A 24,323-nucleotide genomic window follows, 5' to 3' on the forward strand; every position below is an offset into this window, starting at 1 on the left:
TTGTTAAACAATAAAATATCATTTATTAACATTTCTGAAAACGGATGTATAGAGTTTTGGAATGAAACCCTTCAAATGATGGACAGTCAACCGCCACTCATCCATAATTTTGTCCATAAGAGTGTCAAAAGTTACACTTTTGGCGGATAGATGAATGCGTAGTGCGTTCTTCATGCATTTCATCTGCCTTTGTGTGGTCTTAGTCTCTTTACAGTAAGGATTATGGAGAATGAACTGCATACGTATTCATACATATCATCATCATATTATAACATTTATTGTAAAAAGACAGTAACTGTCAAATGGGGACACATACACAGACAACATACACACCAGTTGATGTTTGTGGGAGGAGCTATAGGAGGACGGGATCATTGTAATGGCTTGAATGGAATCAATGGCATGGTATCAAACACATCAAACAAATGGAAACCACGTTTGACTCCATTCCACTGATTCCATTCCAGCCATTACAATGATCCCGTCCTCCTATAGCTCCTCCCACCTGCTTCCTCTGGTACACACATCCTATTAGAAATGTGAGCATCCACACTCACATATACCAACAAATGTGGCTTTGAAATCATCACCACAGAAGTATACAATATTCACGTAGCTTATATAAAGTTATCTTTCCTCCAGAGTTGACTTTGGAAGAAGCACTTTCAACATGCTTTGAATGATCTATGCATCTAAAGCTTAGAGAAAGAAATATGACCTGATATGGAGATCTATCATAATGTCCTTTGAATGATAAGAGATAAAACAACAGATAAACTTGGAGCACCTGGGCCTTTGTGCCTTTACAGCCCTTTACTGCCCCTTCTTGGTGAGATTGGGGAATTTAAATGTTAGGCTAAAATAAGGACTGCTGCACTATGCTCTGATGGTGAGATGATGCTGCCGCCCGGTGGTGAAATTGGTGCTTTACACATCAATGGTGTTAGCCAGACGCAGACAGAGGGCCGACTCCGAGGGGACATCCCCGATGCTGATCTCATTCCCCTCCAGACGCAGTGTCCTTAGCTTGGAGAAGTTCATTACGTCCACGACATCACAGAAACTCCCCAGGGTAAACTCTACAGAGAGAGAGGAGGGAGAGATGGCGAGGAAGGGAGAGAGAGGGAAGGGAGACAAAGGAGTGGGAGACAGAAAATTAAAAGGGACGAATGGGAGTGAGAGAGGGGGAGGAGCTATTGTTTACATTCTGGCATTCAAACAAAAAGGAACTTTGTTTAACTTCAAAGGGTTGCTGAAACCACGTCATACGAATCACTCAAATCGTGCCCCACCTGCAGCAGCCATATCACCCCCCACAGCCACATGAAGTGGAACCAGAGTCACTCACCCCTCCACTAACTCCAACAAAAAAATGGTCATAATCGACTTCGATTAATAGCAAAGACGGTGTGCGTGTGTACATGCACGAGTGTGTTTACTGCTTGCAGGCCCACTTTACACACCTTTGATGTGGTTGGCCTGCAGGTAGAGGTGCTCAAGCGTCTGGCTGACGGGGGGGATCCTCTCCAGCTGGTTGAAGCTGAGGTCCAGCTCCACCAGGCCAGACACGTTAAAGGTGTTGGGGGGGATGCCATTGTCGGTCAGCTGGTTGTGGGCCATGCGGACGTACTGCAGCTGGGATAACTTACTGAGGAAACCCTCTGGGACAGCACTGATGGCGTTGGACTCCATGTACAGCTGGTGGAGGCGCTCTGGGAGACTATCTGGTACCTGGACATGGATCGTCAGTCGATCAATTAATCATTCAATGAATTAATCAATCTTGCAAGGCTATTCGATTGCCATCGCTGGCTTCAATGAACAGTCACACACACACACACACTCTACATTACGATACCTTCTTCAGCTTGTTGCCGCTGACATCAAGCAGAGTGAGTGAGTTCAAACCCCTCAGAGACGTGCCCATATCTGTCAGAGCGTTATCGTGGAGATACAGGATGGTCAGGTTTTCCATGCCATCAAGGGCCGCTGGTGTTATCTAGGCACTCACAAAAAATACAAACTTTATTAACTTTATTTAAAACTTCTGAGCAACAACAACAAAACATGCTGTATTTAAATTATTGATAGAAACAGTAAGAAGGCCTGGTGCTGTCATACTTGACACAAGGATGAGTGTTGTCTTTCCAAGAGTGTGTTTTTTAAACATTGTTTTTACATGTGGCTTGGACACTTGATTGAAAAACCTCTGGATCCACTTTACAATCAACATAAAAACATCTGAAGACAGAGGAAGATGAATGAAAGTGTTTGAAGGGCCAGTAGTGGTGAGAAGTCTGAGTGTTGTTACCTTGTTGATGTTGTTGTTGTTGAGTCTGAGGTCCCGTAGTGAGCTTGGCAGGTTGGGGGGAACACGAGTCAGGTTATTATGTTGAAGGTACAGACGCTCCAACCCCTGCAGCTTGGCAAACACCTAGAATATAAGGATATATTTGCTCAAACATAAAAGTATGTTTGATTTGTCAAGGCCTAGGGCAGTGCAGAGCAGGGTTTCCGAACATGTTCCGAACATCTTTTTGTGAAGTTCAGTGTCATGTTGTGTTGGGTAGAGTAACCTACCCTCTTGCCGATTTTGTCCGTAGACAGAGCGTTGTGATGCATCATGACCCAGACAAGGTTGGTGGCGTTGGCCAAGGCAGAGTCTGGCATGGCGGAGATCTCATTGTGCTGCAGGTACAGATACTTCATCCTAGAAGGCACATTGGGCATGGCTGTCAAGCCACGCCCATCACAGTACATAGCGATGGGGAAGGAGGGCGGGCAGTCACACTCTGCAGGACACTCCCCTCCGGTGGTGTCAGCCAATAGGGAGCCCTCGACATAACCACGACCTCGCAGGGCGGACAGCCAGAGGAACGGGTCCTGCCTGCCTGGCGAGGTGAGGGATAGCGGCAGGACGCACGCCAAGAGGAACACACACAATCCCCTCATGGTCACAGACGCAGGTCACACACACGCAGAAAAGAGCTTACACACAAGTCTACCTCAGCTTGAAGGAGAGAAAGAGAGGAGACAGATTAGTTACCCAGAGTTCGGAAATGTGAGTAAAACATACCTGAACAAACTGGGAAAGACTCCAAATATCAGTGGAAAAATCAAACCAACCTTGCCCTACTACAAGAAAAGGGCCCCAAAGAAATGAGAGCACATTGTAAAGACCCATGGACTCTCCTTTTTAGGAGTTTGAATACATACATTTCCATTAAATAGATAGATGTTTCTCTGCCCCTCTTTGTAAAAGCAACACATACTGTACTACTGGAATCTGCACCATAATGTACTACTGGACTCTGCACCATAATGTACTACTGGACTCTGCACCATAATGTACTACTGGAATCTGCACCATAATGTACTACTGGAGTCTGCACCATAATGTACTACTGGAATCTGCACTATAAGATACTGTCATTTTTTTACAGTCTATTGCAACATGACTAGAAACATCAAAACACCATAACCAATCATAATCAAAGGTATCCCAGCACAGAGCTCATGTCAAAGAGCAGCTGATCAGCCAAACAACAGGCAATATTGACTCAACACTGGATATACTGCATGTTAAATACTGTATGTTACTGCAGAGACAGAATTTAGGGCTCTTTCTCCATGAAGTAATTGGTCCAGAGAGGGAAGAAAAAAGGGAAGAATATATCCCATGAATGTAGTCTTTGTATAAGTATTCACGCTGGTGCCAAAGCAGCACACTCTGCAGAGAAATGTCGAACAACAACAAGTGTCCTTTGTCCTTTAATGCAAAAAAAGAAAGAAAAGTATCCAATAAAAACAAAAGACGTTACCTTCTGTTTTTCTCCTTTTCTATAACATTAGGTGGTGATTTAAAATAGACACACAAACTTGCACACGCACACACACACACACACACACACCACCTACCTACCTACCTGATCAGTGAGAACTAGTCCCTCCTCTTGAGAGGCTGTGCAGGACTGAGAGGGACTTTGCCAAACACTTTGTGAAAACCTCTCTCGCTCGCTCTCTCTCGCTCTCTCTCCAAGACTTCTTTCCCTCCTCCATCCCTCTCTCCACCGATCCTTCCCTCTCGACCCCCCTTCACGCGACACTTTGCTAGCTTCCCCCTCTCTCCCCCTCCCTTTTCTTTCCTACCTCACCCTTTCCTGTTATTACTCACACAACCCTGCCCCTCTGCTCCCTCCTCTCTTCTCCTATCAGCCCCTTCAAACCTGCCCAGCTCTTGTTTTTCCCCCTCCTTCCATCTCTCTCCTTCCTATACCCTTTGTCAAACCCAGTTGTACCGGGGTCTCCTTCTCCTCCAGGTTGAGTGTGGGAAAGAGAGTGATAGAGTGCTTTGCTGTGGGATGGCTGTGCCTGCGGTATTGCTCTCATCTATGGAGCATGTTAAGGCCCTCAGTCGCCTGTCCCCGCTAAACACCCCCATCTGTACCTGTACTAAACAGTCAGTTCCAAATTGGCCTCCAATCTTCTCATTTTTGTTCTTAGTACAGGCTCATAACAGCTCTAAATGCATTCCCCCTGCCCTTACCCAGGGGCTTACATTAACTTACCTACCTGCTTGGGGTATCCCACCTTCAGCCCAACCTTCCTCTCTCTCTCCAAAGTGTTGATATTTACCCTATAAACCTATCCTGAAGGTTGAAGAACACACCTAGGTTATAATTGACCTCGTAGATGCTGAAGGTTCAACAAATGTACAATGGTAAATCTAAGTGCTGGTGGTAGAGCTATAACTCTAAGGCATCCTGCCACAATGACTACCACCCTGTAGCTCTCACATCTGTAATAATGAAGTGCATTGCAATAGAGTTTGGACGATAAACTGAAAATAACTGACACCAACATGGCCTTCCTCTTAGGGCGTGAACATAAGGTTTACATGGTGAAAAATAGACCTCTGAAATGAAAATGGATGGCCCTACCTTCAGCAAAATATATTTGACCTAAATCCTCCCTGAATGCTTAGAAAACAAGTGGATAGAGGAGAACATGTTTACCCTCAATTCTTGGACAGACCAGAAACTTAGATATGCAGTTTTAGAAACTGTTCTCTGTCCAGTAAGCCTTACAATGCAATGCAGGAATTGCACACAGGGCTGCAGACCAGAAGGTTGAGAGGTGGAAATATTTCCTTTATATTAAAAGCATTGCATGAATCAATCATTGTATTTGCTTGTCCGAAAAAAATGGCCTTTTATAAAAAATGTCATGAAATTCTACATATTAGCAGAATATTTTTTAATACCACACAAATTACCGAAATTAGAAAAGACAGAGAGATAGGCCTACACCATGTGTTTATCATATCGTATATCTCCATCTAAACTGTCCCTGTTTGCAAATAACTCAATCTGAGATGTCATTAGGAATCTGAGCATGGTACTTTCAAAAGTTAGGCCTACCTTTCCACCCCAGACAGAGTATGCGTGCCGACGCAGAATTTCTTTTAGCGGCTGGCTACTCTTCTTCCGTGGCTTAACCCAAAGAGACGGTCTCAAGTGTTTCCCTAAAAGCTGCCTGGGTTTAAGCATCTATTGTACATAAAGTGAATAGCTTAATCAATTGATAGTAAAAAAAAAGATTACTTCCCAAGCAAAGTCTAATTTAGGTCTCCTCCGCTATAGAAAGTCAAATATATCCCATATTGTAACGGTTTTCTGTATGTGAAGGAGAGTCAGACCAAAATGCGGCGTGGCTATTGCGATCCATGTTTAATGAAACAAAGTAAACACGAATCAAATACAAAAACGTAACACGAAAACCGAAACAGCCTAATACTGGTGGAAAGTAACACAGAGACAGTAACAAGGACAATCACCCACAAAACTCAACACCAAACAGGCTACCTAAATATGGTTCCCAATCAGGCTACCTAAATATGGTTCCCAATCAATGACGAACACCTGCCTCTGATTGAGAACCATATCAGGCCAAACATAGAACTAGACAAACTAGACATGTAACATAGAATGCCCACTCAGCTCACACCCTGACCAACCAAAACATAGAAACATACAAAGCAAACTATGGTCAGGGTGTGACAGTAACCCCCCCCCCCCAAGGTGCGGACTCCGGCCGCAAAACCTGAACCTATTGGGGTGGGTCTGGGTGGGCATCTGTCCGCGGTGGCGGCTCTGGTGCTGGACGTGGCCCCCACTTCACCGTAGTCTTAGTCCCCCACCTTGTCCGCTTCCGCGGCCTCCTAGCCACGGCAACCCTATTTAATGACACTGGACTGAGGGGCAGCTCGGGACAGAGGCTCTCTGGCGCCTCTGGGCTGAGGGGCTCTGGCGCCTCTGGGCTGAGGGGCCTCTGGGCTGAGGGGCTCTGGCGCCTCTGGGCTGAGGGGCTCTGGCGCCTCTGGGCTGAGGGGCTCTGGCGCCTCTGGGCTGAGGGGCTCTGGCGCCTCTGGGCTGAGGGGCTCTGGCGCCTCTGGGCTGAGGGGGCTGAGGGGCTCTGGCGCCTCTGGGCTGAGGGGCTCTGGCGCCTCTGGGCTGAGGGGCTCTGGCGCCTCTGGGCTGAGGGGCTCTGGCGCCTCTGGGCTGAGGGGCTCTGGCGCCTCTGGGCTGAGGGGCTCTGGCGCCTCTGGGCTGAGGGGCTCTGGCGCCTCAGACTCCGGCAGCAGCACCGGACAGGCGGGAGGCTCCGGCAGCAGCGCCGGACAGGCGGGAGGCTCCGGCAGCAGCGCCGGACAGGCGGGAGGCTCCGGCAGCACTGGAGAGGTGGAACACACTGTAGGCCTGATGCGTGGTGCTGGCACTGGTGGTACTGGGCCAAGGACACGCACAGGAAGCCTGGTGCGGGGAGCTGCCACCGGAGGGCTGGTGTGTGGAGGTGGCACTGGATGGACCGGACCGTGAAGGCGTACTGGAGATCTTGAGAGCAGGGCTGGCACCAACCGCCCTGGCTGGATATTCACTCTAGCCCGGCAGATGTGGGAAGCTGGGGTGTAGCGCACCGGGCTAAGCACGCGTACTGGGGACACCGTGCGAACCACCGCATAACACTGTGCCTGACCAGCACCACGCCTGCCACGGTTAGCACTGCTAGGAGCACTGTAGTGCTGAGATGGCACAGGACGTGCAAGGCTAGGGATATGCACAGGAGGCCTGGTGCGTGAGGCTGGCACAGTCTTCACCAGACCCCTAGCACGCACCTCAGGATGAGTATGGAGAGCTGACCCAGGTGCCATTAAATCCCTGACACGCTCCGTCGGGCGAATGTCGTGCCTCATGCACCAAATCAGCAACTCCCTCATATCTCTCTCCTCCAATTTCCCCATTAACTCCTTCACAGTCTCTGCGTCGCTCACCTCCAACACCAGCTCTGGTTCTGAGCTCCTCCTTGGCTCCTCACGATAAACGGGGGAGTTGGCTCAGGTCTGACTCGACTCTGCCACACTCCCCCTGTGCCTCCCCCCAATACATTTTTGGGGCTGACCCTCGGGCTTCCGTCCGCGCCGCCGTGCTTGCTTCGCCAACCTCATTCTCCTGTAACCTTCCGCGCACTGCTCCATCAAATCCCAGGCGGGCTCCGGCACTCTCCCTGGGTCGACCGCCCATCTGTCTATTTTCTCCCAAGTAGTATAGTCCATATTCTCCAAGTAGTGCAGCCTCTCCCACTGCTGCTGCTGCTGCTCCTGTTACCACACCACTTGGTCCTGTTGTGGTGGGTGATTCTGTAACAGTTTTCTGTATGTGAAGGAGAGTCAGACCAAAATGCGACGTGGCTATTGCGATCCATGTTTAACGAAACAAAGTAAACACGAATAAAATACAAAAACATACCACGAAAACCAAAACAGCATAATACTGGTGGAAAGTAACACAGAGACAGTAACAAGGACAATCACCCACAAAACCCAACACCAAACAGGCTATATAAATATGGTTCCCAATCAGAGACAATGACGAACACCTGCCTCTGATTGAGAACCATATCAGGCCAAACATAGAACTAGACAAACTAGACATGTAACATAGAATGCCCACTCAGCTCACACCCTGACCAACCAAAACATAGAAACATACAAAGCAAACTATGGTCAGGGTGTGACACATATGCATTGGAGTCACATCTTTCACAGGTATTTTACAGTTTGTTTCTAGCATAAAGCATTGCGGATCAAAGTGATGTTATAGGTAACTTTTTGTAATCAACTCCCTTTTTTAAAATCTTAAACTGTCAATACCTGTGCTTTTTGCAATTTTTTTTTTAAGTACGCCTATGGCATACCCTCTCATACCCCCTCAATTTGAGTCTTGGTTTTAACTTAACAGCCCTTCACTGACACAGATGTAAGCTATTTAAAGGGTGCATGTTGGGTGCAGGAATTGACCAACAAATCTACGATATATCAGCATTATACCCTCATTTAGTCTGTCAAACAGGTAGGCCTACCTCCTATTTATTAAATAGGAAGAAATAGGCTCCAATACAAAGCCCTCGTGTTGTTAGTAAATTAAAATGAAGATGGTTGAAATGAGTGATGCCTACTCAAATTTGCTTACTTTCAGCACCATGAGCTCTCCCTTTCTGACTGATTGTGCTGTGTCTGCAGCTTCAAGTTTCAGCACCACAATGTAAGTTACTCGATTCTGACTTACTGTGAGGTCAATACCTCTGATAAACACATCATGGGCAAGAAACATCATGTTTTTCATAAAATCATAGCAGTAGCAAGCTATCAAAGTTGACCTCCGGTCCTCCTTCTCATCTTTGTGCTCCTCTTCTCGAGCTGAACAGAACATAGGCTATAGAATAGTCCATGCACAACAGAGTACAATTTTTAGACTAAACTAAAAATTAATTTTGGAAGAAGCTTTTGACTCTCCTCCTGAACTGCCACCGTAGGCCCAGACAGCGCAACCATTGGTTAGGCAGCACACACCTTTCTTGGGGATCAGCAAGAGCAGAGCAGGCGGGGCTCAGTGTTGGAATATCAGCCTAGTTTTATTTAGACCATTCTAGCATCTATCTTAGAAATATAACTTGGCTCTATGCTTCTCTGAGCATGCACTTCGTAGACTATAGCCTATAGGCTATGGATCAATTTTGACCGACTGGCTCGATTCGGTCTTACATAACAACATTTGAAATGCCGTTTTTTACATTGGATAAAAGTAGAGACTCTATGGTATATGGACTCTATGGACTCAATGGTATATATAAATGGTATATCAACTTCTTCAGGATTGGTGGGTCCCTCACAGGACGGTTGAGCTAATGTAGGTTAATGCTATTAGCATGAGGTTGTAAGAAACAAGAACATTTCCCAGGACATAGACATATCTGATATTGGCAGAAAGCTTATATTCTTGTTAATCTAACTGCATTGTCCAATTTACAGTAGCTATTACAGTGAAAGGATACCATGCCATTGCTCAGTTTCAATAAACAAATTAGGCACATTCTGGCAGTCTTGATACAACATTTTGAACATATATGCAATGGTTCATTGGATCAGTCAAAAACGTTGCACATACATTGCTGCAAACTAGTGGCCAAAATCTAAATGGAACCTGGGCCGTAATAATACATTATGGACTTTCTCTTGCATTTTGACGATGATAGTACAAAAAAATCCTAAAGAACTGTTGGTTTTTTCTTTGTATTATATTTTACCAGATCTAACGTGTTATATTCTCCTACATTCCTTTCAGATTTCCACACACTTCAAAGTGTTTCCTTGGGTCAAGAATTTTTTTATTTTTTATTTTTATTTCACCTTTATTTAACCAGGTAGGCTAGTTGAGAACAGGTTCTCATTTGCAACTGCGACCTGGCCAAGATAAAGCATAGCAGTGTGAACAGACAACACAGAGTTACACATGGAGTAAACAATTAACAAGTCAACAACACAGAGAAGAAAAGGGGAGTCTATATACAATGTGTGCAAAAGGCATGAGGAGGTAGGCGAATAATTACAATATTGCAGATTAACACTGGAGTGATAAATGATCATGTACAGGTAGAGATATTGGTGTGCAAAAGAGCAGAAAAGTAAATAAATAAAAACTGTGGGGATGAGGTAGGTGAAAATGGGTGTGCTATTTACCAATAGATTATGTACAGCTGCAGCGATTGGTTAGCTGCTCAGCTAGCTGATGTTTGAAGTTGGTGAGGGAGATAAAAGTCTCCAACTTCAGCGATTTTTGCAATTCGTTCCAGTCACAGGCAGCAGAGTACTGGAACGAAAGGCGGCCGAATGAGGTGTTGGCTTTAGGGATGATCAATGAGATACACCTGCTGGAGCGCGTGCTACGGATGGGTGTTGTCAAAGTGACCAGTGAGCTGAGATAAGGCGGAGCTTTGCCTAGCATGGCCTTGTAGATGACCTGAAGCCAGTGGGTCTGGCGATGAATATGTAGCGAGGGCCAGCCGACTAGAGCATACAAGTCGCAGTGGTGGGTAGTATAAGGTGCTTTAGTGACAAAACGGATGGCACTGTGATAAACTGCATCCAGTTTGCTGAGTAGAGTGTTGGAAGCAATTTTGTAGATGACGTTGCCGAAGTCAAGGATCGGTAGGATAGTCAGTTTTACTAGGGTAAGCTTGGCAGTGTGAGTGAAGGAGGCTTTGTTGCGGAATAGAAAGCCGATTCTTGATTTGATTTTCGATTGGAGATGTTTGATATGGGTCTGGAAGGAGAGTTTGCAGTCTAGCAAGACACCTAGGTACTTATAGGTGTCCACATATTCAAGGTCGGAGCCATCCAGTGTGGTGATGCTAGTCGGGCATGCGGGTACAGGCAGCGATCGGTTGAAAAGCATGCATTTGGTTTTACTAGCGTTTAAGAGCAGTTGGAGGCCACGGAAGGAGTGTTGTATGGCATTGAAGCTCGATTGGAGGTTAGATAGCACAGTGTCCAATGACGGGCCGAAATTGTATACAATGGTGTCGTCTGCGTAGAGGTGGATCAGGGAATCGCCCGCAGCAAGAGCAACATCATTGATATATACAGAGAAAAGAGTCGGCCCGAGAATTGAACCCTGTGGCACCCCCATAGAGACTGCCAGAGGACCGGACAACATGCCCTCCGATTTGACACACTGAACTCTGTCTGCAAAGTAATTGGTGAACCAGGCAAGGCAGTCATCCGAAAAACCGAGGCTACTGAGTCTGCCGATGAGAATATGGTGATTGACAGAGTCGAAAGCCTTGGCAAGGTCGATGAAGACGGCTGCACAGTACTGTCTTTTATCGATGGCGGTTATGATGTCGTTTAGTACCTTGAGTGTGGCTGAGGTGCACCTGTGACCGGCTCGGAAACCGGATTGCATAGCGGAGAAGGTACGGTGGGATTCGAGATGGTCAGTCACCTGTTTGTTGACTTGGCTTTCGAAGACCTTAGATAGGCAGGGCAGGATGGATATGGGTCTGTAACAGTTTGGGTCCAGGGTGTCACCCCCTTTGAAGAGGGGGATGACTGCGGCAGCTTTCCAGTCCTTGGGGATCTCAGACGATATGAAAGAGAGGTTGAACAGGCTGGTAATAGGGGTTGCGACAATGGCGGCGGATAGTTTCAGAAATAGAGGGTCCAGATTGTCAAGCCCAGCTGATTTATACGGGTCCAGGTTTTGCAGCTCTTTCAGAATACGCATATCCTTGCTTCGGGGCCTGAGCTACATGCAGATAGATTTGGGTATGTTATTTTAGGCGAAAATTGAAAAAAATAATAATTAAGGAACAATGGGAAAGTAATTCTGCTTTGAAAGTTAAACTTGCAGCCTCACTTTTGCGAAAATGGCCCTTGAATGTTTTGGTACCTCCTGGAGAGCTCTTCTTTGTCTACACCCATTCAGCATCGTTCAGCATTAGCCCCACCCATTTCTTTAAGGATTCACATGTGAGGCTATGTACAAAACAACCAAAGATTTCAAGACTAAGGGCTGGCTTATACTACAGGTGTGTTTGTAAATTTAATCTGGACGTTGTCACTTTGGCCGTTTGTAAATTCAGAGCGTTTCACTCTCGGAGCATTCAGACCACACACTGGATGCTCTGGCTGAAAAGTATCTGAAAAGTATCTGATCTGAGCGTTCTGGCCTAACAACAGCAGTCAAGCACCCAAAAATAACTGGCTAACATTGGCTAGCTTGCTAGCTTCTTCCGGACACAAATGAGAGAACAGCTCACACTGACCATTTTACTCACCCTAGCAGAGCTGGTTGCTGATTTTATGTTATCCAGAGCGTTGGTGACTGCAACTGTGCTGCTGGCAACAATTTATTGAAGCTTTTTGCCAACTTTTACTGACAACAGCCATATTCAACTGGTGTTGTGAATTCGTCAGTTATTCTGCGCTCAAAGTTACAAGCTATATGTATCGACAGTTGTCGCAGTAAGATCATAAACATTATATTAAAATAGTTACTTGCATAGTGGAGTCTTTTGTTGAGACATGTAGTTTAGCTAGCTAAACAATGAACCATAATCCCAACTCATAATGTTACTACTGTCCATGAATCTTCAGGTAAATAACTAACAAAGTTAAACGTTAGCTAGCTAACATTAGGCTATAACTAGCAATGCAAATTTCTCTGAGATACAAATAATATTACTATACAGATCAAACATGTAACGTTAGATAGCTAGCCAGACAGCTAACATTTTCTAGCTTGTAACAGTACAATTTAACTTGAAATGAAAGTGACTTTCTGACAAAATGTGAAACATGTAACATCTGAAAATTTTGCTAGCTAGACTCTCTTACCCATATACATGGATGGACGCTTCTCCCCCTTTGTCACGGATGCCATGGTTGCCCTTTGCTTGAAGATGTAATCCAGAGACAGTTGTTTAATACAACAGCCTTCTGTGTGTTCTCTTTTCGACTCCGTCAGCATATTTGCAATCAAAAGGCAGAATAGTATCCATCTCCTTAGCTTTCATACTCTAATTCCACTGATTTCAAAACCTCTGTCCTCCAGAAAGTGGAGAGCAACACTTATGCAGTTCTACTACACAATATCTTTCAAAAAAGCAGCGTTAGAAAGAATTACCTACACATACTGACCAGCTCATATTATAGAACGACGAAGCATGCTACATTGCCGACCAATCCGAACTCATCTCTCGGCATGCCCAGCCCACTTATTATCTCAGCCAATCATTGCTTTGACATATTTTTCCGTGGCTAAACCAACTAGGCTCATAATTTTATAATTTTATTCGTATTTACAGATGGCATACAAGTTTGTTATAAAGGCACAAGAAAGTTTACATGTTGCAGAAGGCATTTCTACAAAAAAAAACGGATAAAATAACACGTAAACAAGCAATCTGTTTTTTTTATAACACAAATATTTGTAAATAAGATGGGGTCAGCATGGTATCATAAATCGCTTCTCTTGTTCCATGGCGCTGTATGCTCACATAGGCCATCATGTCTTTACGCCTAACATCCGTACATCTATATAAAATACTAGACTTCTGTCAATTGTATCTTAGTCCAATACAAAACCACAGACCTTCACAAGGCCCATAAGCCAATAAGCTAAATTAGTTAGCATTGCCCTCTGATACAGTACGTGTTTACATGCATATAGCATACATGCTGCATGTGCTGCATACAAGAAGGTTGAATGAAATAGATGCTATCCACATCCGTTCAGTACCCCTGTGCTACCCACAGTCCATAAAGCTAGCCACGGGTCTTGTTAAGACTAGGCCCCTCTGGAACAAGCTACAGGGTTACACAGAGCAAACTGTACAGCAGGGGTGTCAAAGTTATTTGGCACTGAAATTTGGCACTGTTATTTGGCACTGTTATTATTTGGCACTGAAATTATGTTTCATTTCCTCGCTGTCAAAATGTCCATCGTTTTTATTTGATTGTAGATGCTCTCTGACTGTCTAGCTTTCATTTCAGTGATTATTAGAGTGTTGGACACAGTCATTTCTACACATTTTCTACATTTATTTGAAAGTGCATTGATAAATAAATATGTCAGGCCTATAAAACTGTGAGGGCTGATTGTGACAGGTCCTCTGACACAGGCCTGGTGTAGACAAAGACTTGGCTGGGGGTATAATCAGAACATAAACCTTTCCTATACACTGTACGCACATTATATAGCACCTCTGAGGGAGAATGGCTATAGGCTGTAGATGCCCGCCCTTACTGTAAATATACTGGGGAGGAGATGGATTTTATGTTTGTATCAAGGGGACCAGTAATTTAATATTCATATCCAGCACACACAGGTTTCGGGTAGTGTTGAACTGGTTTAGGTTTGTGGGGGGACTGCACGCTGAAATATGCGTCATGCATGAAGGACTAGCATGAAGGACTGTGTGCGTGATTGTGTTTGCATGTGGGTATGTGTGTGTGTGTGTGTTTGTATTTAGAGTTGAAGTTGGCTCTGCAGCATCAGGAAACATTTTACATTCCTTCCTGTCTCTCTGTATTAAGGGCCGGGGGCATGAGGCGGCAGGGCACTGAAATACAGAAGTGTGTGTGTGTGTGTGTGTGTGTGTGTGTGTGTGTGTGTGTGTGTGTGTGTGTGTGTGTGTGTGTGTGTGTGTGTGTGTGTGTGTGTGTGTGTGTGTGTGTGTGTGTGTGTGTGTGTGTGTGTGTGTGTGTGTGTGTGTGTGTGTGTGTGTTTTCTTTATGAAATTAAAACTGACAGCTGATTTAAGGAGGGAGGGAGGGAGGGAGGGAGGGAGGGAGGGAGGGAGGGAGGGAGGGGAGGGAGGGAGGGAGGGAGGGAGGGAGGAGAGAGGAGAGAGAGAGAGAGAGAGAGAGAGAGAGAGAGAGAGAGAGAGAGAGAGAGAGAGAGAGAGAGAGAGAGAGAGAGAGAGAGATAGTTTGTGTGCGTGGGTGAGTACCGGTAAGAGTGTGTGACCGTTCTCTCCTCTCCTTTTCAATTACCTTCTCATTCCACAGGTCTTTATCCCATCACTGTGATGCTGAGACACGTCCAGTTCCACAGTGGAATTTAGAATTCACTCTTTCTTCTGAAACACATTCAGAACCACATATACCATTTCACATGGGTTCCCCCTCAAGATGTCCACACACAGATATTATTACACAACGTTTCTCCCTGTACCACCCATCTTTATGAAAACAAAAAACAAATCACCCAACCAAACAACACCACAACTCCAAAAAACACCCCAAACATACATTACACACCATCCAAAATACTCACCCTAAACAACACCCCAAAGCCACTAGCACCCCGCCCTCTGCCCCCCTGATGTTTGCCTCATTGACCCACTCTGGACAGCAGAGCTTTATAGGGCTTTTTGTGGCTGTTTGGTTTTACTGCACCCTCATCAATACACAACTAAGACTCTCTGTCTGTGTATATACCGTATTGGTTTTTTGTGACTGTTGTGTGCATGTGTGCATGTGTGTGTCTATCTCTTGCCGTCTCTCTGTCTGCCTCTCTTTTTCTTTTACAGATGCCGTATCTTTGAGCCGGTTTCACACAGCAGGAAAAAAGTCCTGCAGCAACAGGAAGTTTTTAAGTAGGGTAGATGTCATGTTCATTTTTTGTAGGGGTTGATATATTCTTCACTAGGGCAATCAAGTCTGGCATTTTTAATTTGAAATTACAAAACAAAACAAGTGTACATTTCCTGCCGTACACGACAATTCCTGCAACAACATGATGATTAAATTAAGACACAACATTTGTACCCTCTCTCTCTCTACTTCCTCCCTCTCTCTTTGTTTTTTCTTCCCTTTCATTTTCTTATTTCTCTTTCCCCCTTCCTCTTTACTTTGCTACTGTACCACCCTCTATCATCACTTGCTAGGTTACCAGGACGTACATGCAGACACACACACCTTAAGGGTACAAAGAGTTGGACTGGGTGGCTCCTGTAGTAACCCGAGCCAGAGGGTCAGACAGACCTCTCCCTCCCCAAAAATGTCTGTTCATCACATCACACAACTGCTTCACCTTCTACGCAGGAACTTCACTGTCTGAATCCCTAAACGTTCTCTTTTGTGCTCTCGTTGCAGAGGATCTCAAGTGTAACGGTATGCACTGCGGTCTGTAATAACGGCAATGGATAAACCTAGACCAATGATATAATATCTTTGCTAGCTCGATAATTAATTTCATATTTCACAATGTATTGAAGGCTGGTGTTTGCCTGCAAATGAATTCCTATAGGTTTTAGTTCAGTGGGCCAAGTGGTCTTGAGGCTAATGTATGACCTGGGTTTGATATTCATTGATTCAAAAACAGTACAAAAAAGAGTGGCTAGAACGTTCCAGAGGTCCTGCAGAGCTGTCGACAGTTCACGTGTCTGTTTGGGAAGTAGTGTTAGACGACACAAGCCCGAAAATCACACACACGATGAGGAAGTGTGGTTGACTGAGTCAGGCCATGTTCCATAGTTATGTTACACAATTTCACACTTATACACATAGGCACTTCAGCACACATGCATGCCAGACACACACACACACACACACACACACACACACACACACACACACACACACACACACACACACACACACACACACACACACACACACACACACACACACACACACACACACACACACACACACACACACACACACACACACACACACACACACACACACACACACACACACACACACACACACACAGATGTTTGTGATTAAAAGCCTCTGGTGGAAAAATTAAACAGTGTACTCATGGAAGCTCTTCCTGACTGATTGGTAGAGTGCCACAGCATATACGTGCATTGAATAGAACAACTATTACTCTGAATGTAACATCACTGACCCATAACCCCCATCAACAACTGCTCCCCGGGCACTGATGACGTGAACATTTATTAAGACAGCCCCCCCCCCCGCACCTCTCTGATTCAGAGGGGTTGGGTTAAATGCGGGAAACACATTTCGTTTGAATGCATTCAGGATACTAGGTATCCCCTTTCTCTTTCCGCGTTCTATGCTAGACTACAATGATAGTTCATGATGAAATGATGCCCTCTAGCCCAAGTAAGAGGGAGTGTTCTGATGTGTGATGCCAAACAATAAACTAACCCAAATTGTCTACAGTGTTGTTTCTCAATTTGTTGAATATTTTTTGTATTCCAAACACATCACAAACACTTCGGATTCACATAATCAACCAAATCAACCACCTAATCAATTCAAATAATCAAGGCCAATATTATTTGAATCAAATGTGCTGGAACTAAAATAGAGTAAACTGAATAAAAATAAGTTGATGTTGGATAATGAACAATGCAAAAATAGCCTTTGTGCAAAACGAACTTCCAGAATGAATCAAGGCACTTTCATGTAGTAAAAACATTTAAAAGCCTTCATTGTTATACTCGCTTATGCATGGCAAGAATAAAAATACACCGAGGCTTTGCGGCTACAACAGTCTTCATCAGGGTGACAAACAATAGTGGTGTCCGACAACTTATTTGTATTATTTTGTATCTCATCCTATGATCAAAGAGCACTAACCCTAACCCTAACTAAACTACTTGACTACATACCTAAGAAGCACTCTTCTCTTGTGTCTCTAAAATAGAGAGGTAGAGAGGATGTTCTCAGAGTCAGAGGATGTGGCAGAGGAACTGTACAGGCGAGAGCGAGAGCGTCTGGCTTCACATTCTTAGACCCTGGGCGTTAGGAGATGGTGAAGTTGAACCTGGTGAATAACAGAGCCCAACGGGCCTGCCTAGAGTTAAGGCTCTTGGCTGTGCGGAGAAATTCCAAATTCTTATTGTCGGTCCAAACCAAAAATGGATGTTCCGCTCCTTCCAGACAGTTCCTCCAGTGCCATCTTGACCGCCAGATGTTCCTGGTTAACTACGTCGTAGTTTCTCTCAGTGGAGTTGAAACAAAAGGACAGGAAGGCACAGGGATGGGGCTTTTGGTCCTGGGCAGATTGCTCGGACAGGATGCCCCCCCCCAAGCATTGACCTCAACCACAAACTGACGGGACGGGTCCGGATGGACAAGGATGGGGGCAGTAGTTAACTGATGCTTCAGATCCAAAAAAGCCCCGTCAACAGCTGGGGACCAAGTGAACGGTACCTTGGGAGAAGAGAGTGCAGAGAGGGGAGCTTCCAGGGTGCTGTAGCCACAGATGAAGTGGCGGTAGAAATGAGCAAACCCCAGGAAACATTGCAATTTCACTCTGGACATGGGTTGGGGTCAATCCACCACCGCTCTCACTTTTTCAGGATCCATCTGGACATTTCCTTTAGTGAGGACGTATCCCAGAAAGGAGATAGTAGAGCGGGGAAAATTGTGCTTCTCAGCTTTCACAAGCAATGGTTCTCCAGGATGCACTTAGGACTTGTCAGACATGGAGGATGTGTTCTTGGTCAGCCCGGGAGAAGACAAGGATTTCGAAAGGAGAGGAGAGGATTGGCAGGGGGTAACGATTCTTAATTGTGATGGCATTGAGGCCCCGGTAGCCGATGCATGGAGACAGGGTCTTGTCTTTCTTTCCCACAAAAAAAACCTGCGCTGGCAGGGGATACAGAAGGACGAATGCTACCAGCAGCCAGAGAGTCCTCAATGTACTCCTCCATGGCAACAGCTTGCAAGTTTGTCTTGACTTCCCAAATCAACCAGCATTTTTCCAAGCTCCTGGTTTTCCTAGTCTCTCTTTTCTAGTCCTTCCGGTCTCCCTGTAGGGAGCCACCATTAAAATACATGAAGAGCTACTTCAGACTATAAAATGAGAGACTAGGAAATACCAGGAGCTCGGAAAAATTCTGCTTGACTTGGCAAGACAAGACAAACTGGTAACAGACAAACAGAGAACACAGGTATAAATACACTGAGGGTGATAGAGAAGATGGCTGACACCTGGAGGGAGGTGGAGACAATCACAAGGACAGGTGGAACAGATCAGGGTGTGACAGGAACTGGAATCAAAAGGACTGGGAATCAGCCAGAAGTCAGCACAAAGCTCTTGTACAATGCATTCACAATGTATTCGTACCATTTGACTTGTTTAACATTTTGCTATGTTACAGGCTTATTCTAAAATGGAATAAATATTTTTTTTACACACAATCTACACACAAAACCCAATAATGACAAAATAATCTATAAAAATTAAATACATTTTCAGCAAATGTATTGAAAATTCAAAACGGAAATATTGCATTTACATAATTTTTCAGTTCCTTTCTCAGTACTTTGTTGAAGCACCTTTGGCAGCGATTACAGCCTCAAGTCTTCTTTGTTATGACGTTACAAGCTTGGCACACCTGTATTTGGGGAGTTTCTCCCATTCTTCTCTGCAGATCCTCTCAAGCTCTGTCAGGTTAGATGGGGAGCGTCTCTCCAGATATGTTTGATCGGGTTCAAGCCTCTGGCTGGGCCACTCAAGGACATTCAGAGACTTGTCTCGAAGTCACTCCTGTGTTGTCTTGGTTGTGTGCCAGTGGTGGAAAAGGTAAGTAAATATACCTTAATAGAAAAAGTAAAAGTGAAAGTCACCCAGTAAAATCCTACTTGAGTAAAAGTGTGGTTTGGTTTTAAACATACTTGGTTTATTGGTTATAAATATACTTAAGTATCAAAAGTAAATTTAACTGTTAAAATATACTAAAGTTCAAAAGTGAAAGTATAAATCATTACAAATTCCTTATATTAAGCAAACCAGACAGTATACATTTTGTAAATACTTTTATTAACGGATAGCCAGGGGTACATTCCAACACTCAGACATCATTTCCAAACAAAGCATGTGTTTAGCCAGATCAGAGGAAGTAGGGATGACCTGGGATGTTATCTTGATAAGTGTGAATTAGACCATTTTCCTGACCTGCATTCAAAATGTAACGAGTACTTTTGTGTATCAGGGAAAATGTATAGAGTTAAAAGTATATCATTTTCTTTATGAATGTAGTGAAGTAAAGGTAAAAGTTGTCAAAAATATCAATAGTATAATAAAGTACAGATACCCCAAAAAACGACTTAAGTAGAACTTACAAGTATTTTTTACTTAAGTACTTTACACCACTGCTGTGTGCTTAGGGTCATTGTCCTGTTGGATGATGAATCGTCGCCCCAGTCTGAGGTCCTGAACGTTCTGGAGTCGGTTTTCATCAAGGATCTCTCTGTACTTTGCTCCGGTCATCTTTCCCTCAATCCTGACTAGTCTCCCAGTTCTTGCCACTGAAAAATATCCCCACAGCATGATGCTGTCACCACCATGCTTCACCGTAGGGATGGTGACAGGTTTCCTTCACACATAACACTTGACATTCAGAGTTCAATCTTGGTTTCATCAGACCAGAGAATCTTGTTTCTCATGGTCTGAGAGTCCTTTAGGTGCCTTTTGGCAAATTCCAAGCAGGCTGTCATGTGCCTTTTACTGAGGAGTGGTTTCCGTCTGGCCACTTTACCATAAAGGCCTGATTGGTGGAGTGCTGCAGAGATCGATGTCCTTCTGGAAGGTTCTCCCATCACCACAGAGGAGCTCTGGAGCTCTGTCGGGTTCTTGGTCACCTCCCTGACTAAGGCCTTCTCCCCCCGATTGCTCAGTTTGGCCGGACGACAACTCTAGGAAGAGTCTTGGTGGTTCCGAAATGAATCAATTTAAGAATGATGGAGGTCACTGTGATCTTGAGGACCTTCAATGCTGCAGAAATGTTTTGGTACCCTTCCACAGATCTGTGCCTCGGCACAATCTTGTCTCGGAGCTCTACGGACAATTCCTTCAACTTGGCTTGGTTTTTACTCTGACATGCACTGTCAACTGTGGGACCTTATACAGACTGGTGTGTGCCTTTCGAAATCGTGTCCAATCAATTGAATTTACCACAGGTGGACTCCAATCAAGTTGTAGAAACATCTCAAGGCTGAGCAATGGAAACAGTATGCACCTGAGCTCAATTTCGAGTCTCATTGCAAAGAGTCTGAATGCTTATGCAAGTACGATATTTCTGTTTTTGATTTTCAATACATTTACAAACATTTTTTAAAACCTGTTTTCTCTTTGCCATTTTGGGGTTTTGTGTGTAGATTGACGAGGAACATGTTTTTTTAAATCCATTTTATAATAAAGCTGTAACGTAATAACATTTGGAAATAGTCAACGGGTCTGAATACTTCCCGAATGCGCTGTATAAGGCAGGTAGGTCTGTCTTTCTGCAACCCAGCAGTTGCGAGAGAAGTACATCTGGATTGCGTGTGTGCCTCTGGGTGTCAGCGAATATGGTCCAACATCAGATCACAGACAGTTATCTATGTCTTTTTTTATGTATGACCTCATAAGCAGAGTTCTAGAGACTTTAGTGCAACCACTACATATCCTCCTACATACATACTGTACACACCCATATGTCTGGTGAGGATGGAGATAGTGGGAGGGTTGGCTGGGGACATATGGAGGGAAATAGGAGACTGAGGAGAGAGTGGGGGGGAGAGGGGAGACGGGGAGAGTGTGGGGTTTAGGAGTGTCTGGGCAGGGAGATTAGGTATCACCCGGCCTGAGAGAGAGTGGAGAAGGAGAGAGGGAAGGGAGGGAGGGAAAGAGATAAAGGAGCAAGCGAGAGAGAGAGAGAGAGAGAGAGAGAGAGAGAGAGAGAGAGAGAGAGAGAGAGAGAGAGAGAGGGGGAAGAGTGAGGGAGAGAGGAAAGATAGTTTTTAATTTAAGCAGATAGCCATGACTTCACTTTTTCACTGTCCGCCTGGAGAAATCCTATGGACTTTGTCCTCCCACATTCACAAGGTTTGGTTTGGCTCTCTCTTAGTGTGTCCTAACTTTCCTTCACTGTATACTGTTCTTCTTTATGACTTTGCCCTCTAGCTCCCTTGTCTCATGTAATCACAAGGTTGATGGTTCAAGTCCTGCTTGAAAATGAGCCTGGAACATACACGGTTACTGTACTAAAATTTAGGAATGTTGTTGTTGTGAAAAGTGAATATTACTGCCTGCTACTGTTGCTGTAGACCCATGCAGGTGTTTGACGGAGTGATTTAGCCCAACTGCTAAGTAGTCAATTAATGGTACCTGAACTCTCTGCACTCTATCTTGCACTGACCCTACGCATATTCACTACACTATACAGTATATACACAACATATACACACACGCTACATTGACACTCCCACACAAGCCCACACACATGCACACACACATTCACACACACACACACACACACACACACACACACACACACACACACACACACACACACACACACACACACACACACACACACACACACACACACACACACACACACACACACACACACACACACACACACACACACACACACACACACACACACACACGCACACGCACACGCACACGCACACACATACACAACACAAACACACATACATACACATTACTCACGAACACACACTTTTACACGCATCATTTGCTGCTGCTACTCTGTTCTTTATTTTAGTCTTATTATTATCTATCCTGAGGCCAAGTCACTGTCCCGATGCCGCCTTCAGTACTTATCTACCTCTAATAACTTGTACCTCTGTACATTGATCTGGTACTGGTACTCCCTGTGTATATAGTCTACACCAGTTGTATTCGGTGCGTTTGACAAATAAAGTTACATTTGATTCGATTTTGATATATTCTAGTGGTTAGCTGGCTCTCACAGGCTGCCTGCTGGTGAAAAGACAGATTTTGCTGCAGAGAGAACCTGGCCAAGAGACTATGGAAGGTTTCCTCATTTCCTTCTTCTGTTTATGGAAAAGCCATCAGCCAGCCAGTGTGTGTGTATGTGTGCGTGTGCGTGTGTGTCCATGTGTGTGTGTGCGATAGTGTGTGTGTGTAGTACTCTAGAATGGTATGTGCTACCTGTAGGCTCAGTGTCACGTTCTGACCATCGTTCGTATGTGTTTTCCTTGTTTTAGTGTTTTTCAGGACGTGAGCTGGGTGGGCATTCTATGTTGTGTGTCTGGTTTGTCTATTTCTATGTTTGGCCTGATATGGTTCTCAATCAGAGGCAGGTGTTAGTCATTGTCTCTGATTGGGAACCATATTTAGGTAGCCTGTTTTGTGTTGGGTTTTGTCTCTGTGTTTGCACCAGATAGGACTGGTTAGGTTTTCGCACATTTATTGTTTTTGTTAGTTTATTAATGTATAGTGTCTTTATAAATTAAACATGAATAACCACCACGCTGCATTTTGGTCCGCCTCTCTTTCACCAGAAGAAAACCCTTACACTCAGTCTGTCCTAAAATAAGTCACAGCTCAGTCAATCTTTTTCAAATATGTTTCTGAAACAAGTTCCTCATTCATTCCACTATAAATCAGAGCGCCAAACCTATTTCATAACAAATGTTATTGAAGAACAATACCATCATGGGCCCAACGTTCTGTTATGATGGAAAAGATGAGACAAATGATTTCAAAACCTTATGAAGTTATTCAATCTTGTTGTTTTCTCATCAAGCTTTCCCTCAATGGCATTACAAGCTTATACCTAAACATATTATTGTAGTGCTAAGGAATCAGATATCACAATAATATTCCCCTATTTAGTTCCCTATTAACAATCCCCTATTTTAGCTCCCTCTCTCAGTCCCCTAATAGCAGTACCCATAATAGTTCCCATTTTAGTCTCCACTTATTGTTGTGAGTCATGGCTAGCCTGGCTGGCATTATGTCAGACCTAGGGTTACACAGCTCCCCCGAGGATACTGTCATGTAAAACCCTGTGGTTCTCCCTCTGGCAACATACACAGAAAAACATGCCTGGATGACACTAATAGGTAGGGGAAAGTGTTCACACATGTATCCGTGTGCACACACAGTCACACACACTAACACTTTGGAACTGATGGTCTTATGACATCTGTTTGTGCTATAGGGGCGCTATTCCTGTGTTTTTCTCTCTCTCAGTCCCCACATCCGCTCTCCCTCAGTCCTCCCAACCTCCTTTTCTCCCTCAATCCCCCACAAGATCCCGCTCTTCCAGTCCCTCCCTCTCTCCAACCCTCCCTTCTACTCTCTGTCCCCACTGCCTCCCTCTTCTCGACACTCCCCCCTCTCCCTCCAGCTCTCCTACTGTGTTATTTCCTTTCTCTCGGTCCCCATAACTTTCAGCAGTAACCCTGGAATCTTTCCAGTGTACTCAGCTGAGATGCATCCCGAAATGCCCAAAAGATACGCACACACACACACACACACACACACACACACACACACACACACACACACACACACACACACACACACACACACACACACACACACACACACACACACACACACACACACACACACACACACACACACACACACACACACACACACACACACACACACACACAAAGCTTTGGGCTGTCGCCTGGATCATAATCACATTGGCCCTTTGCGTAT

At 44.7% G+C, this 24,323-nt stretch overlaps 2 protein-coding genes across 5 annotated transcripts in view; one reads left to right on the top strand and one right to left on the bottom strand.

The window, feature by feature from the left end:
- On the bottom strand, positions 1-14,915 carry LOC124004051 (fibromodulin-like). Of its 4 annotated transcripts, none has more exons than XM_046312807.1 (6): positions 14,894-14,915; positions 2,581-3,010; positions 2,312-2,434; positions 1,859-1,999; positions 1,464-1,731; positions 1-1,079 (listed from the first exon to the last, which is right to left on the bottom strand). In XM_046312807.1, the coding sequence occupies exons 2-6, from the start codon at positions 2,950-2,952 to the stop codon at positions 928-930; spliced, it is 1,056 nt and encodes a 351-aa protein (XP_046168763.1). In that variant the 5' UTR covers positions 2,953-3,010; positions 14,894-14,915; the 3' UTR covers positions 1-927. The 4 variants fall into 4 exon arrangements, with proteins under 4 accessions (XP_046168763.1, XP_046168761.1, XP_046168762.1 ...); XM_046312805.1 differs by lacking the exon at positions 14,894-14,915 and adding an exon at positions 3,927-4,071; XM_046312806.1 differs by lacking the exon at positions 14,894-14,915 and adding an exon at positions 3,923-4,007.
- zgc:113307 (uncharacterized protein LOC553753 homolog) overlaps positions 8,539-24,323 on the top strand; it is a 23,891-nt gene continuing 8,106 nt past the window's right edge. Inside the window, exons 1-3 of the mRNA XM_046312932.1 lie at positions 8,539-8,600; positions 15,433-15,498; positions 15,998-16,009. Of these exons, the coding sequence (XP_046168888.1) occupies positions 8,539-8,600; positions 15,433-15,498; positions 15,998-16,009 (140 nt within the window). The remainder of the gene's footprint in view (positions 8,601-15,432; positions 15,499-15,997; positions 16,010-24,323) is intronic.

This window comes from Oncorhynchus gorbuscha, linkage group LG18, assembly GCF_021184085.1.
Source record: "Oncorhynchus gorbuscha isolate QuinsamMale2020 ecotype Even-year linkage group LG18, OgorEven_v1.0, whole genome shotgun sequence".
NCBI classification, from domain to species: domain Eukaryota; kingdom Metazoa; phylum Chordata; class Actinopteri; order Salmoniformes; family Salmonidae; genus Oncorhynchus; species Oncorhynchus gorbuscha.